This window comes from Mustela putorius, unplaced genomic scaffold, assembly GCF_011764305.1.
Source record: "Mustela putorius furo isolate JIRA1106 unplaced genomic scaffold, ASM1176430v1.1 tig00003974_pilon_pilon_pilon, whole genome shotgun sequence".
Lineage (NCBI taxonomy): Eukaryota > Metazoa > Chordata > Mammalia > Carnivora > Mustelidae > Mustela > Mustela putorius.
In genome coordinates, this window is record NW_025422117.1 from 555,464 (window position 1) to 572,816 (window position 17,353).

Here is a 17,353-nt window from a genome sequence, read left to right on the forward strand (position 1 = left end):
ATATAATTACATAAGATTTATATAATTACATAAGATATAACTAATTAATTTTAAAGTAGTACTGTTTTTGCAAATACCCCCATGAATATTCTACTCCTACAGACTACCTCACTGAAATTAAAGTTTCTGACCACAGCTTGAATGAGACCACCATTCTTTGATTTCAAATGAAACCTTAGGGTACCTGGGTGGCTCAGTTCGTTAAGCGACCATCTTCAGCTGAGGTCATGATCCTGGGGTCCTGGGATCGAGTCCCGCATCGGGCTCCCAGCTTGGCGGGGAGCCTGCTTGCTTCTCCCTGTGATCTCCTCCCTCTAATGCTGTCTCTCTCTCATTCTCCCTCTCTCAAATAAATGAATGAATTCTTTAAAAAAAAGAACATGTTACTGCTTCTGGTCTAGGGGATCATGACTTTTCTAAAAAGAGTTATACATCTTAATATAACTTTTTTCAACCCCCAAAATATATCAATTGATTTTAATTTAATAAACGTGATGATCTGTAATGCTCAGACTCTTTCAAAGTCACTTGTTCAAGATATTTTGGAATCGGAAAAGATATATATAGTTTTTAAACCGTACCTATTTTCTGTTGGTCACACAGGAACCGCCATTAAAACACTAACGGAGAAGGTTGAAAAGACGGTTTCAAATCACAGAAATGTGAATAAGCCAGCTGGTGGGATTAACGTTGCTGAGGCGTTCATCAAAAAAGAATTAAAAGAAGAACTGAAGGTAAAATCACTCTTGCTCGCTAAACATACAGAGAGATTCATCTTTTAACAAATATACCTTAATAACTGTACTTCTTGTAGCAAAATGTCAAACAGATATTTAGTGGCAGCCGCTGAGATATATACCGTACCTTGTCTGCAGGATGGTTGCATTTCTTTCTATTCTGTAGAGAATCCAGGATATTGGAACGACAGTGGGTAAGAAGGCATCTCGTGCTTCTCAGGCTTTACAGGTTTTCAAACTCCTATCACGTGTTTGGCTTGACGCGGCCAAGTATTAGCGAGTTTGCACCCAGATGCTTGGGACTGGCTAGAACCTGGGCCTCGGCTCGGGGTCCACAGCAGGACCTGACAGTAAAATGGGGACTTCTGGGGGCTTAGCCCCACTTGGGAGCTGGAGTGTGCAGAGAAAGGTATCCGAGAGACGAGGGCAGAGCCCAAGCTCTGTTCCCAAAGTGGAGGAAAGTCCCCAACACCTTCCCAGCAGCTTTGACCTGAGGTTCAAGGTCAGATTATCCCGGACGTAAGAGCTCCTGCCTGTGGACCAGCCCAGCTTTACTGCTACAACGTAGTGTTTCCGAGATTTTCTAAAGTCATGGCTGGTAGAGTAAGTAGGAAACATGGAAATTCCAAGGCAAGAAACAAGGAGGTGGTTCTGTCGTCCTACAAAGCGCAGATTTCCAAATCCATTTCCTTGCCCTCCAGAAATCACCAGACATGGAATCTCCGAGGTTCCCCAGCTTCAGATCATCCGGTGTCAGTGGCCCTGTCTGGCCAAGAGAGTAACCAAGGGACGCCCGCATGCGCCGCGTCTTTAAGAAACGCTCACGCCTTTGTGCATTTCTTTCAGTGCGCGGACGTGGATGATGACGACTGGGACCTCTCGTCCTCAGAGGAGGAAGGATCTCTGGGCAAGAAAACTGGGAGAGAACGGAAGGAACCTCTCCCTGCGAAGAATGAGGCAAATTCGACTCAAGTGCCAAGTGCCTGGGGCGCATCTAATCTGAAGGGGCCACATGCAGAAGGTTGGCGGCTCGAGCGCCTTAAAGCGCTCTCCGTTTTCCAGTTACTCGTGTCCTCTTTAAAAATACCTAACGAAACTGTGTTGAAACAGCATCGGACAGAAATGCTGCTGGTATAACAAATACCATATGCTTTGTGCACACTTACTCCTCTTCAGAGTCCTTTAACCCGGGTGTATTTAATTTGGACCAAAACTTTAGTCTTTAAATTTTAATGTTATTTCTGAAAATGCCCATACAGTTACTCTCCACATGCAGGTGCCTCGCGGAAATTAAAATTTCTGATCTTACACCGGAATGGGGCCATTCTTCTGGCAGTCTTCCTGTGTTAATCTGTTTACATATTAAATGTTTCCCTTTATTTTCTTTGAGGAAAGATTTCTCTTGCAACACTGTAGCCAGTGGGATGAATTAGAGAGGAGGCGCTGACATTATTCCTGGATGAGTGCTAGGGTCTGGCTAAGTCCAGTAACTTAACTCCCAGTATAGTTCGTTTTTAAAATTATAAAATGTGATTTGTAATTTTTGTCAAAGTAATTCTTGCACGTGGTGAAAGGTCATCTAGAAGGGCTTGTCTGCGCCCTTCCCCTAGCTGCAGCGCCCGCCCTCGGGTCTGTGTGGCACCCCGAGGTCCACCACGTCTCTTGGTAGTAAGTCAGACTACAGATTCCAGGCTCATCAACTTTAGAAATGAACTGTTTTTTTTAAAGATTTTGTTTATTTATTTGACACAGAGAGAGAGAGACCGCAAGAGAGGGAACACAAGCAGGGGGAGTGGGGGAGGGAGGAGCAGGCCTCCCGCTGAGCAGGGAGCCCGATTTGGGCCTCAATCCCAGGACCCTGGGATCATGACCTGAGCGAAGGCAGATGCTTAATGACTGAGCCACCCAAGTGCCCCTAGACTTGAAGTCTTGATGTCTTGCTAAGACAGATGGGGTTGTGGCTCATTTTCTGCTCTCAGGACAGCTCTCAGGACTCCTGTTCGGTGTTTTCCTGTCCCCATCTGTTACTTTTTTTTTTTTTTAAGATTTTTATTTATTTATATGACAGAGAGAGATCTCAAGTAGGCAGAGAGGCAGGCAGAGAGAGAGGAGGAAGCAGGCTCCCCGCCGAACAGAGAGCCTGATGTAGGACTCAATCCAAGGATCCTGAGATCATGACCTGAGCCGAAGGCAGAGGCTTAACCTACTGAGCCACCCAGGCGCCCCGCCCCATCTGTTACTTTAAATTATATGCGCAAACCTCCCTGTCCTTCCCATTTTCAGCGAGATCTCTCGCCACATCACTTTGTAAGCCGAGCCATTGCTGCGTCTGCTCTCCAAGTCATCTTTCCTCTCCCCCAGAATGTGAGCCGGGCCTTTGCTCGCACATGGTGCCCATCACTAGCTTATCTGTGCTTCCTAGTGAAGCCCATCGACCCTGGAAAACCCATATCTACCATTTAGTTCCTCCTTGGCTTATTATAATTTTCTCCTTCTTTCTTCACACCTGTCACTCAAGAGTCAGTAGCAACAGAACGTTCCTGAGCGCGGTTAAGGATCCTGACCCTGGGCTGGATACAGAGGAGAGATGCTGAGTGGAAGCCTCTAGACAAGGGTCCCTCGTGGTTCCCTGGAGATGTGGCCATTTCGTGGCCCTGTAGCCTCCTCCAAGCCTGTGGGAGTCGGGGGCGTGAGGATTAGCCAACAGACCTGGACACTGAGGAACAAATGACGGATTTTTACAGGCTTGTCTGATCACTGGAGCTCCTCTTCCTCCTCCTCTCTCTCCCTCCACAGGACTTCAAGATGAATCCAGCACCCTGAAAAGCAGCTTAGTGACAGTGACCGACTGGAGCGACTCTTCAGATGTGTAACCACCACCTCAAGGGGGTCAAGGTGAAGACACCGGCAGGTTCCCAACGACCTGCCCACAAGACCCCCACCCCCCCGCTCCTGCCTTACAGTATTTCCCACAAGGACACGGAAGCTGATTCCATGAACAAGGGTCTCTATAACAGCACCTAACTCAGTATCGGAACACAAAAATTGTCAACAGTATTTTGAAGCATATAGAGGTGTTTGACTTCTGCTGCTTAAAATTAATATGTCATTTGAAGTCATAAAAAGTTTTTTCTTCAGAACAGTACTCTAGTGTTTAAGTGTATTTTTTCAACTAATTATTAAGTGAATTTTTTTAAAACTTATAGCAGGTTTCGGTTTGAATTAAAACTTTTTATTTAATATATCTTATGTCCATTTCACACTGGAAGTGTTTTATTATAAAATTCCATTAGTACGCTTAAAATTGAATTAGTGGAATCGGTGAAATCTTAAGAGTAGATTGGTTATTTTTCATATAGAAATAAGTTTAGAATTATAAAAATAGAGCTGGGCTAAGTTAAATACATTTTCCAGAAGTATGTGCACCATACTCCGACTTGAGCCCTTGTAAGCATGTTGTTATTAAACAATTATTTTAGAACGTTAAATACCATTTCTGCAGTATAGTCTTTACCTTGGATATTTTATGAATAAAATGTAGCTGTTTTCAATGTCAATTAATTTATCAGAATATGCAAAGATTGAGACATTACTGGACTCATACGTGTATGTCGGGTTTTTTCCCCACTCTTCAAATGCCCACCCATATTATAAAATACCTCAAAACTAATTAGTTCTGTTCCTAACAATTGTCAGTGGTCAGAAAGTTCATAGAAGCTGTCTTTTGTTTTTTGTTTTTTTTTACTTTGTGGTACTGTCTGTACTCTGTCCCCACCACCCCCCACACTCCAAAAGTAACATTTTAACTAACAGTCTGTTGGGTCTTGGATCTCTTTTCAGTTCGCCAACCTTTCAAGTAAAGCCCTCCCTTACCTCACTGGGACTGCGGCTGAGTTACTAAGGATGAGTTCGGAGCTAAACTTACCTTGTTGGGAGGTCCGGCTCGCCCTGTTAGCTGTGCCACACCCTGATCTGAAGCCACAATCATTTGTGTTTCTGCCCCTCCCCCGCCTCCCCCAAGGGGCCTTTTCACTTGTCCACTTGCACATTTTCAGCACTTCCCACAGGGGCCGTTTGATGGACATGCACTCACTTTCTATGTAAGCACTTTAATAAATGCCAAATCAAATTTCCATATAGGAGGAGAGAAATGAGCAACACACCAGAGCTACACCATGCCTGAGAAGACAGGCCACTGGACTCTTTCAGTCACTTTTCCAACAGATATTTATTGATGTATATGGGTCTATTTTGTGTTTTTGTTTTTTTTTTAAGATTTTATTTATTTGAGACAGAGTGAGAGCGAGTACATGAGCAGGGGAGGGATAGAGGGAGAGGGAGAAGCAAACTCCCCGCTGAGCTGGAGCCTGACATGGGACCCGATCCCCGGACCCTGAGATCACGACCCAAGCCCTGACCCAACAGACTGAGCCACCCAGGCACCCCTATTTTGCTTTTTTATTTTTTATTTTTATTTTTTTTAAAGATTTTATTTATTTATTTGACAGAGAGAAATCACAAGTAGACGGAGAGGCAGGCAGAGAGAGAGAGGGGGAAGCAGGCTCCCCGCCTAGCAGAGAGCCCGATGTGGGACTCGATCCCAGAACCCTGAGATCACGACCTGAGCCGAAGGCAGCGGCTTAACCACTGAGCCACCCAGGCGCCCCTATTTTGCTTTTTTAACATGCATCATTTGTTCATTTAATCAGAACAACTTTGGGAAACAGTATTTATCATAATCCTCATCCTGAAGGTGTGAGAAATGTAGAATTATTAAGTAACTTGCCCAAAGCCATACAACTAGAAGGTGAAAAGAGCAAGCTTTACCCGGGTCTCTGCTCCGCGTCTCCACACTCAGTGGAAAGGGGTGCGGAAATGGGCTGAGCTCTGCTATGCAAACCCAGTATTTAAATTAAGTCGGCCCGTCTGTTTTGCAAAAGCCACTCCTTGAGCTCCTCTCTTTCAACCTACCCTGCTGTCCTCGGAGATGTGGTTCCTTTCAGTTGTCTTTGCATCCTGTGTTTCCCTTCACCGATGCACAGCTAACACGCTAGTGGTTCCCAACAGAGCTTTTCTGTGTTTTCACCACCCCCTCCTCTCCCTAAATTCTTCAGGAGCTAGAACACTTCAGTACAATCTAAACATTACCTTTAGTACCTTCAGCACATCTTTGAAATAAAAAAACTTGGTTCTAAACACACACCCATAAAATCCTGCCCCCCACATTGGCCTGTAGCACCTAATATACCCCCTTGTGGCTTTCATTGCATTTGTATCCCTAGAAGAGATATTTATAAATATTATATATAATATATATCTTATATTCATATTCTTTTAATTATATATTACATATTTATATATTTTCACATATATTTTTACATATTATATATGTATATATGTAATACAGAGATCATTTTTTTAGTAACAAACTTGTTCATTTCCTCTTCTTCCCACTGAGCATCTTCCAAATAACGTGATTTTTCCCTTTTAAGTCTTTCACACTGTTCAGAGACCCCTTGGGGCAACTTACGTGCTCTGAAAAAGGGTAGGTCTCTCCATTACCCAGAGTGGCTGTGCACACAGGGCCTGAGAGACACGTCGGAACTCACCCGTCACTGTGAGCAAGGCAGGCGCCACGCAGGCTCTGGAATCCTTCCCCGAGTCAACCATGACCAGCGTCTCTAGCCAGGTTCATGCTGACACTCCAGCCCTCAATCTGCTTTCTGTATCAGAGAAGCCTAAGCGGTTCTTTAAGGTGGACGTGCCAGGCAATGTCCTGGCCCCATTAGCCTTTCCTTGAGCGGTCACTGAGAATCACAGTAGTGACAAACAGGTGTAAGAAACTGGAAGTCGTCACGACACAACCAGTAACCTGATCATTCAACCCAAACATCTTTTGAGGAACAGCCTCAGACTTCCCCCACACTGCTCATAAGACACTGCTCCTTACACACCTTCTGTTTCATATAGGAAGGAAGAGAAACCAGGAATGGGGGACAAAGCATGTCACGTCTGAATGGTCGAGAAGGCTCCGTTACACATACTTGATCCGCTGGTGCTAAATTCTCCTCACGTTCTATAAATGTACAAAATATGTACAAATCCTGTAAATAACCTGTTTATTTTTTTATAGAAAGCCACAACAGAAAATGATTAGAACATAGACATCCACACAATCAGCAAATTCTCCAAATTCATGTTTTTAAAAATAGTTTGGAGTGTGAATTAGAGGAGAGCCTCGAAGAGGGGGCTCATTCTGTGAACAGTTCACTTGTACAATAACTCGAGACAGCTCGCAGCAGTGCTTTTCAGACGTACGCATTTTTATCAAACTGTTTGGAGGGGTTTGTGGTTTTAAAATCTCCTTCTGCGCCATGATACTTTGTCCGAGAAGACAGGACGGACGTGGCCCCGTTGTAGGAGTATCCCATCCTGCAAAGCAAAACATAGTCTGGTAGATCCTCCTGTACACGGAGAGCAGAAACCATCACCCCCTGCTTCTGTCCCAGCAGTTTCAGACCTACCCTGATGACTCGGGAGTGGGCTTTCTCTCTTCCTCTCTCGCGCCGCCACTCCCCACCCACCCAACTGTCTCACTGTCATTTCTGAACAGTTAGTGCGAATTCAGCAGAAGAAACGCATGGCTTGTTCATCTGCTCAGTTTTTCTCTTTTAAAACCCATCTTCCTGGACCCTGGGGATTGGAAGGACCTTCGTCAGGATTCTCTATGTGAAAGTGATGAGGCTTTTAATTATATATTAATTATAAAATATAATATATATAATATATAAATTATAATTATATGTAAATTATAAAAACGGTGAAGTTTACGCAGGAAGCCCTATAGTTCTGCTCACAGAAATGGCTCTGGAGTGTAAGAAGGTAAAGCTCTGGGTTTTTTGGTTTGTTTTTTCTTTAAATTCACTTTAACTGTATATTCTATTCACTGTATTGATTTTATTTAATATTACCTTCACTATATGTCCCAAACTTTTACCAATCCTAGTTTTGGGACATTTCTGAGAATCATGTGAACGATCTCTAACTTGCCCCACCAGCAATAATTTTAACAGGTCATTCCTGTCTCTTTTCCATACCTGGGAGGTTTGGTGTTGTCAGATATTGAAAAGCAAAATATGACTCCACCAATGATGCAGAGCGAGGCTCCTGCCCATCCGATAAACAGAGCTGCTCCTAATTCGTACCTGCGAGGGAGTGCGTACAGGTGTTACGGTGGACGTATGCGGGGCATAAGCAGTATTTAAGACCAAGGAGCCAAGATTGTCTAAATGCTCATCGCAAACATTTATTACCGCAGCTAGTACATTAAGTACCAACACCTTATATCTTTATAACACTTTAAACTTCCCTTGACGTGTTTTTCTAGCCACCTCTTGATTATATCTTTCTGACTTCCCGAAAGGAAGAAGAGATGACCCCTGCAGGCAAAGCAGAAGCAAAGCCAGCTGAGGAGCCCAGGCCTCCCGGCTCAGCTGGTACCTTCTCTCTAGGCCCGTCTGAAGCTCCCAGAATGTTCCATCTAGCTGGTCCACTGCGCAGGGTAAATTATTTTGCAGAGTCTGGTCAGAAAATGGTGGGTTCCCTTTGCTTTCAGTTTAATTCAATTCAATAAACATTTCTTTGCAAATCATGTATGAGGTGTTGAAGGACGGCAGAATATGCCACCCCCAAACAGGCCACTGGGGCATGAGGGTTATTTTGAGCTGAAGGCAGCAGCGGAGAAGCAGATACCAGAAAAGCTCTCCGCCCCTCCCCATTTGTTTTAAAGCAGGACATGGATTTGTAAAGATGTCCCTCCCAGCCCCCCTACCCTGCCTAGCAGGAAGGACAGAAGTTAATCACCAGAGACAACAGTACCACCCAGGCGGACACACAAAGACACCAGGGGGATCTTCATAACAAACTCAACTAACCATCCATATCTTCCATTAGTTCCCCCATAGATCTGCCTTCCCACAGTCTGCTGCCCCAGAAGGTCAAAGTCCTTTTCTCTGGTCTTGTCACCTCTCTCTGAACTTGTGTTCTTTTATTTAGATGCCATATAAGCCCAAGTTCTAACCAGCCCTTTGAGTTACTCATCACTGAGTACTCCTACAGGTCTCCATGATGTGGGTGTTAACCAACTCTATTTTTCTCCCGTTAATCTGTCTTTTGTCAGTCTAATTTATAGGGCCCAGGAGAGTAGAGGGGGGAGAAAGTTACGTTCTTCCTCTACAGAGACCATACAAAGTCAGTGTTAGATACAGAACTATCTTATCAATAACATCATTTAGCGACAGATTGCCATCTGGCTATCCACAGCACTCTGCTGATGCCTTGAGCAGATGCAAAGATCCACCTGATACACAAGTCAGCTCCTGCACTGGACAGGTCCCCACCCAAGGATACAAATGATGCTATGGAGAACAAAAAAGGAAATCACTTTTTGCTGTGGAGGACTAGAGGAAATCTTTTTAGGGGAAGAGCACTCACCCAGAAAAACAAAGAAGGAATGACAAAAGTATACCAAAGTGTTAGGGCTGTGCGTTTTCATGTTTGCCTATCCTTATTCTGAAGAATAGGGATTTTTTTAAATAAAGAAGTGATTCTCAAGTTTTTTTGGCCCATAGATTTCTGTCTCAAGGCAACGACTGATGGACGCTACCCCCAACCTAATGGCGATAAAAAGAAGTGGAGACCCCAAGTGGAAGGGGTCGCTTTTGGTCACGTAGAATCTGCAGAAGGGCTGAGACAGGAAAGTCAGAAGTGAGGGTGACAAGGGCCAAGGCAGGGCCAAGGCAGGCTCCCTCCACAGCCAGTCCCCTGAGCCAGGCGCGGAGGGTCAGGCTTAGGTCTCAAGGCCATACTGCACCATTGAAAGCAGGAGGCATGTCCTGCCTGGGCCCATCCTGAGTTTTGCCTCGTTTGTTTCTACATGCCATGTCACTGACCTGAACTCCTGGCCGGGCAGGGGTAGGCTCTCTGGTGTGAATCACAGCAGTGACGGAAGAGTGGCCCCGACTGCCAGCTGGGAGAAGTTAGGAGCAACACTCACTGAAGATTAGGAATGTTGGGTCTACTTGCTCATTTGCAGATCTGGCTACGGTGGCATTTTCACAGCCTGCATTTGCTGTCCCGGGGTCCCTTCTTTTCTCACTCTTGTGTTGCCTTTTCTGGGAAACCCAGGGGGTCACTGAAGCAAGGCAGAGCCTCAGCAGAACAATCAGGGGATAAGACCTCACCCTGTAGTAGAGCACTAACTATGTTCTGGAAACCAAGAAATGCTCCCAAGAACAGAAGATTGCTATAAAGGGGAACAAAACACCCTCAAACTGCACACAAAAACTGGCCCCAAAGGACTCAGATGCACTGGTTAAAAGAGCTGACCAGGCCAAGAGCGTGAAATCCACAGTTCTGTGAGTTCTGTTCTGTGCCTTCATTAAACAATATCCTGAATTTCCACAATCAGCCCTTTTACGATGTTTGAACACAGTCATGCACATAAAAAAAGAAGAGTGCCTTCCAGGTTGTTAAGCGCGGGTCATCCGACCTCTTTAAAACATCCGAAAGTCCTAGGGAGCCCAGATGGCACACTCGGTTGAGTGTCTGACTCTTGGTTTCCATTCAGGTCATGGCTTCAAGGTCACGAGACTGACCCCATGTCAGGCTCTGCACTCCAAGTGGAGTCTGCTTGAGATTCTTTCCCTCTCCCTCCCCGTCTGCCCTTCCAAGTGTGCGCATGCTCTCTCTCAAAATAAGTAAGTAAAATCTTAAAATGAAGAAACAAACAAAATTCTGCAAGTGCTACAGTAGTAAGCTGGTACCAAACGCCCCTTGTCATGCAAAAACAGTCACAAGTGAGCACACTGAACATTTCTACTTGGAGAACATTATCGTGGGATTACCGTTTAATGATACTTTCTGTTTTTCTCTCTTTTTTGTCCTCCTAGAGTTCAGGCAAGTCTTCACTCCTGATACTACGCCTTAATATTACTCTTCCTGCAACTAGCCCCTGAAGCTATAGCCAGAGGTTTTTCTTAAAAATATATTTAGCTTTCTAAAATAGGATTCCAGTGCTGGCTACCACAATTGATTAAAAACAAGCTTCTAATTATTAATAATAGTCAATCAACGGCAAAGGTGATAGAAATCATAAGCCATGGCTCAGCACTGTGAATTCACTCAAAGGAGCATGCAAACGTGTATACAGTGTTGTCACAAATCAGAAGATAAATTACTCAGGCAGGTCAAATGTCGCAACATGCCTTTATATTCATTTACGCTCATCTGGAAACTTCCTGAGGAATCATGGGTTTGTCTTAGGCTAAAAAAACTGGTTTGTGTATTCCTATTTTTAAATATATTTTCATTTTTCTTTAAATCTGTAGATATAGACTCTATTCCAAGAAAAATATCATTTCCACTTGAGTTCCTTGTGAGTTCTGTCAGAGACAAACAATAAATAGTACCAGCTCAGAGCGGAAGTCTCTGAGAGACTCCATGTCTACACCAGCAATTTTTAACAAGCTGGCTTTTGTGATTTGGTCCTTTCTCTCGCAGAGACTTTTTCTTCTTCCTTCTGTGAAAAGACACGTAGAGCTGACTAACTCAGCAGGGACTCAAATTCACACCTATCAGTGTGCGTGATCTGGCAAAAACTGGCTGGTATTACTGAGAGACAGGATTGAGGGAGAGCAATATAATATTCACTCAGATTCGTTCCAGAGCTTGTCTCCTTTGACACTCACTGGGAAGCTTAGTCTCTGCCTAGAAATCTTTCTTCATTTTTTTGGGTAATGCTAAGAAGCTGACTCTTACAACTCAGAAGATCAGCAAATTTCAGGTGCTCTATTGTGGGTCTTTCTTTTTTTAACCATGCCCTCCTGGCCCCAGAGCAGCTTCCCCACTCAGAGCATGCTCTCTTTATTGGGCTGCCACGATTGTGGATGTTTTCTCATTATTCTGGAAAGCTATAAATCTGCTTAGCACCAGACAGATCCATGATTGTCAAGGAGAGGACAGAATTTCGTTTCATGGATCAAAACATTGTTTTTGGAGTACCTCAAATAATCCACTCAGTTGGGCGCCTGGGTGGCTCAGTGGGTTAAGCCGCTGCCTTCGGCTCAGGTCATGATCTCAGGGTCCTGGGATCGAGTCCCACATTGGGCTCTCTGCTCAGCAGGGAGCCTGCTTCCTCCTCTCTCTCTCTCTGCTTGCCTCTCTGCCTACTTGTGATCTCTCTCTCTCTCTCTGTCAAATAAATAAATAAATAAATAATCTTAAAAAAAAAAATCCACTCAGTTGACAGGACTACTCAATTCATGTATGTAATTGCCTGACTTCAATTCATGTATGCCATGGAATGTAAATTTAGTAAACAGGGAAAAACTTTACTTCCATCCAGAGAAATGAAACCACAGACTAATTCCTTAAAAACTCCCCCCAAAGATTGAACACATTCAGATGTCCTCCACACTACTGGGTGAAATTATTCTCACACACCTGGCTGTGCCTGGTAGCACACTGGAGGCCTTAATTCTGATCATCTCACACTTCAACTCATATTTCAGCCCTGTAACCTTCATGGTAATCTAAAGGCATGGAATGGAGAACATCTCTTATTGGCACCTCCACTTTCCATTTTCCTTGGATCCAAACCCCTGTCATGACTTATCGGCCACCCCCAGAGTGCTCGTGTAGCCTACTGGGGTCACCAGCACAGAAACAACATGCCAGGCATTGTGCTCATCCTGTATTTCGAGGTGGACGAGAGAGATACAGCTGTGCTCTCAAGGATCTCCAAGTCCCGCAAGGATAGGCAGATATTAAGCAAACAGCAGCAGCAGAGTGGAATGAAATTTAACAGCAGCATCAGAACAGCATGCTTTTGCCCAGTAAACATTATCTGTTCTCTCAGATCCAGAGATGTGGTTCAAGTAAACGCCCACAACAATAGCAACGATTAGCATCAGCTCACTGTACTAGGATTTGTGTGTGTGTGTGTGTGTGTGTGTGTCAACATTTCGTTCTTCCCATAATTACATTCGATCTTCACTCTAATTCTGAGAGAGAGGTATTGCTACCCCATTCTACAAATGAGGAAACTGAAGCTCAGGGAGATGAAACCACATGCCTCGGGCCTCTGCTCAGTAAACAGTCAAACCAGGATTTAAAGCCCAGAACCATGATTCCAAAGCTTGAGCCCTTCACCACCTCTCTTTCTTCCCTTTACAGTATACTTTAGCTAAATAAAAGATTTTATCAATCTGAGAAAATACAATCAGAGCAATGTACTTTTCTAGTTGTCATTCCAGAGAGGAGGGTGTTTTCTCTCTCCCCGGCTCACTGCCTTCTCCGTGGCTCACAAGCTCCAGGGTATGGAATTTCTTCTGAATTCCCCTCAGGCTGTCTTCTCACCCCACACAAAAAGAGGTGAGTGTAGTAATGAAAATCAGGGCATGTTGGACTGGAAAAAAAAAAAAAGAAAACGCAGCAGCTCCGGCAAAACAAAAACTGGGTAGTGAATGAAAAAAAAAGTCTTCTCCTTTAAGACCCCCAGACGAGTGACATGACCTTGCTGAAAGTCACAGAGCTAGGGTCCAAGCCCTTGACACCTAAGATAATGTGTTTCTTCAAATATATTGCCCTACTCCTCATTTTCACCAGGAGTGGTAGCAGCCAAAATAAATATTCCAGTTACCTGAAAATAACACACACACACTCTCTCTCTCTCTCCTTGTGTTTAGAGTTTAGAAAGTATACCATATATTATCAATGTAAATATTTTAAAATTGAATTCCATCGGTATGGAATTAAATTAAATTAAAGATTAAATTAAATTAAATTAAAGATGACCACCTCACGTAAACTTCCTTCAGCTCAAAGGCTTATATAATCCAAGGTCTATATAAATACATGAATAGATTTTATATGAAAGAAGTATTCTAGAGGTATGATCTACAAACACACACATACACACACCCATTATTCCACACTCTTCTTCTGGGGGCCAGCTACTGGGATGGGCTGTGGGGTGCCCACCCAGCCTATGCGTCTCCCCGCCTTGGGCCCAGTCTGGTTTCCCTTCCACAAACCCCTCAGAGAACAGTTCCTTCCCACGGCCTGTGAGATGCCACAGGATTCGTCACCCATGGCTTCCCAGGAGGCTTACAAAGTAGTAGCAGGTGCCTTCCAAATGCTGGCTAAAATAGGAAGGGGTAACTTAAATAATAAGCATCCACTAGCATGGAAACTTCATGGAGAATCCTCATATTTAGGAAACACAAAATAAAGACTGATTTTTTGGGGGGGGGATGCCAATTCTAAATTGTTCTTCTATGGCCAGATTAAAACAGACAAGCATGCATTATCTTTCTCTGTATTATGACTCACCAACAAGGTTGTTCAGAATCCTACAAATGGCATATATTAACAACGGGTAACACTTATTGGTGACATACCACATGCTACTGTGGTGAATATAAATTTCTTCTTCAATCCTCTTAACATGGAGAAGCAGGAGGGAGTAGAGCTCTTAACCAGAGAGACAACTTCATCTCCCTAAAGATCCCAGAGGAGCAAGGATGAGACCAGGAGCTGGCCTGCAAACTGCCTCTTCGCCTCTCTGCTGCCTTCCCCTTCCAACATCCTGTGAAGTGCACAGTGAGTATCTCTACAGAAGTCCAATTCTTGCCAAGTATTCAGGGAAATTAAAAAAAAAAATCCACAGTGTAACTTAATCTAATATTAGCCAAATTAACTTACAATCTAGAAGTAACTCCTGTCTCCAAAGTTTTATATTTCACTTCAAAAACAAATCTGTTGGGAAGGATGGGTGGCTCAGTGGGTTAAGCGTCTGCCTTTGGCTCAGGTTATGATCCCGGGGTCCTGGGATCGAGTCCCGCATCAGGGTCCTTGCTCAGAGAGAAGCCTGCTTCTCCCTCTGTCTCTGCCTGCTGCTCGCCCTGCTTGTGCTCTCTCTCTCTCTGACAAATAATTAAATAAAATCTTTCAAAAACAAAAACCCCCAAATCTATTGTTTGGCAATATCTATGCCATTGAGCTCCATGCATATGGACAAGTGTGGGGTCTACTGGGTTTTCTTTGATTTCAGGTGAGAAATGATGTATTGAGTCCTACTGCTCAAGCCGGTACAGTAACAACTTTGCACACCAACCATGAAGTCTGCATAACGGACAGGGCAGAAGGGGCTGTGATTCCAGACAGGAAATTCCTAAAACAATTGACGCTGCCTTGGGACCCCTGAGGGCACGGCCCCCGTCACTGAGCACAGGTCAAGAATCTGTGTGTGCACAGATGGGTATGTGTATTTGTTTGGGTTGAGAAAAAAATACATAGATGAACTTGCAGCAAAAAGCCTGAGTCAACAGAACACGTATCCCACATTTTATTCAGAATTGTCCACAGGCTGCCTGGAAGCAGTTTAGAATCAGCCGGGTGTTGGGGGAGAAGTATGCAGGACAGATCTCACGAGGAGGGCCTCCAGAACGTCTGTGCACTGGACAGTTTCAAGCAGTTGCCCGTCTCTAACTCAATGCTATGACCAAGGTGATCAGGAAGAAAGAAGAAATTATTCAACCCTTATTTCTTTTAAATGGTTCCATGCTAGGTCCCCTTCCAAATGCCTTCTATCTGAGAGCCAAGCGTTACCACTTCAATGATATCATTTCAATGTCTCCAGCGTTTAAGACCCATCTCTCTGTGGCTAACCTCAACATACCACATAAAGTAAGGAATAGTGACATTAAGGTACTCGGCCTAAGCATCAGTATCCTTAAAAATCAGAGTTAACATTTACTGAGTCCTTACTGTGCGCTGATGCACGGTTCTAAATCACTGAATATTTATTTATTATCCCCGCATTACTGACGAGGAACACGGGGCCCAGAAAAGATTAGGCTCTTCTTCAAGGTTACACGACGCATAAGTGGCAGAGCTGGGGTTTACTCCCAGGCAGCCCGAAGGACGGGATCCAGGTCCTCACACTGAAACAGTACGTGCATCCTGTCCCCACTCCCTTCGGCCTAGCTCCACAAACGTACTCGGTCTTTCCACTGCAGGAGAGATGCAGGCAGACAGACAGTCATACACCACTGCTGTCGGCCCATCCTTGCTACAAATGTCACGGAGCATGGGCTAGGCACAAGAGATTCCAAAATCAGCAAGAGGTGGTCTCTGCTTGGAGATGCTGCTGGTCTGGCCTGGGGGGAGGGAGCAGCAAGTGTGGGCGATGAACAGAAGCACACAGGGGGGCACCTCCCCAGGACACAGGTCATGCAGGATAAGCAGGAACTAGCCAGTATGTGAGGAGAGGGAAGGGGTCCTGGGAGTTGGGGGGTTGGGTGGGGGTGCAGAAAGCAGAGTCATCCGAAACCACAGCAAGCTGGCAGGGTTCATGACTTTAGGTGCAGGTTGGTGAAAACAAAACCCATTTGGTTTCCAAGTGTATTTTTAAGTCATACTAGCCTGCCAAAAGCATCAGAGCCATTGTGGCGATCTGAAGCGGCCTGGGCTCCTCCTAAACGCAGGGAAGGCATGGAATCACCCTTCTTCATATTTAACTGCTGAATTGTTTCTGTTCGTGGTATCTGACACATCCATGGAACCCCTTGTCCGAGAATCTGTGAGCTGCTTACCGATATTAATCCACTCTCCAGATAATCTCATGAGTGGAGTATGCTTAAATAAACAAACATCCATAATTCATTAAGTTATAATGAGGACAAAAGAGAGAAGTCAAATATCTTGGCAAGGTCACGTAGTGAGATCGATATTCCTTTGAAACACACCCGGGGAAATGTGTAATTTAGAGAGGGACTCCTTGAGTTGTCGCTTGTTCGTTGAACGGGACAGATAACAAGAAGAGAGAATTGACCAGAGCGTAGACAGCTGTTCACTTCTAACGACTAAATAACCACAGTGGTGAAAAGCCTGGACCTGAGTAAAGCTTAAGCCCTAAGGTGGAAACGTAATGTATGCCAAAAGTGAGTGCAAGGGATAAATACATCTATGGTTTTAAATACTCTGAAAATAATAAGAAAGCCTGGAGGATAAGGCCCAAATGTGAGACTATCTGAGCCAAAATATTAACAATAAATCTCGTGTACTAAAAGAGAATAAATCTAAGATTACAACGCCCTGTTTCCTCAATTAGGGCAATGGTTCAATGCTCCAACCTTGCAGGGATTTGAAAAGAAGTTTCTTTTGTCCATAAATTCTTTCTTGGAACAGTTTATTTAAGAAAACAAATCAAGACCTTTAGGAAGTTCGTGGTTTGGACGACAAAGTGGTGGGGGGAATAACTGATTTAAATTTCATGCCCCTAGTAGGATGAATCATGCTGGGGGTACCAGTTACCATAACCTTGCAGGAAGGTAGACTTTTTTTGGATTTGTTAGGCTTTATTTTAATAAAAAGGAGGAAGTTGGTTTGAAATAGCCCAAAGGAGAGAGTTGGGAAATCGTTTTCAAGGCTTTGTGGGAGTCCAGCCTGTCATGTCATGAAACATAATTACAACTTGAATGAGAGCAAAGAAGCCAAACAAAAGGGGGGAAAGGGGGGAGAAGCAGAACATGACCACAGTCAGATGTAACTCT

At 44.3% G+C, this 17,353-nt stretch overlaps 2 protein-coding genes across 9 annotated transcripts in view; one reads left to right on the forward strand and one right to left on the reverse strand.

Annotated features, from left to right (window-relative positions):
• The window catches only part of DZIP1 (DAZ interacting zinc finger protein 1), a 55,341-nt gene extending 46,984 nt beyond the window's left edge, over positions 1–8,357 (forward strand). For 5 of the 6 annotated variants that reach the window (XM_004746135.3, XM_004746140.3, XM_004746136.3 and 2 more), the window contains 3 exons: positions 604–734; positions 1,584–1,758; positions 3,534–4,334. In XM_004746135.3, the coding sequence (XP_004746192.1) occupies positions 604–734; positions 1,584–1,758; positions 3,534–3,610 (383 nt within the window). In that variant the 3' untranslated portion in view covers positions 3,611–4,334. Of the gene's footprint in view, positions 1–603; positions 735–1,583; positions 1,759–3,533; positions 4,335–8,160 lie in introns of those variants that run through there. The other variant, XM_004746138.3, reaches the window with a different exon arrangement.
• The window catches only part of CLDN10 (claudin 10), a 127,709-nt gene continuing 117,195 nt past the window's right edge, over positions 6,840–17,353 (reverse strand). For all 3 annotated transcript variants that reach the window (XM_045070874.1, XM_045070875.1, XM_045070873.1), the window contains exons 4-5: positions 7,835–7,942; positions 6,840–7,169 (exon numbers count right to left, since the gene is read on the reverse strand). In XM_045070874.1, coding sequence (XP_044926809.1) covers positions 7,046–7,169; positions 7,835–7,942 — 232 coding nt within the window. In that variant the 3' untranslated portion in view covers positions 6,840–7,045. The remainder of the gene's footprint in view (positions 7,170–7,834; positions 7,943–17,353) is intronic.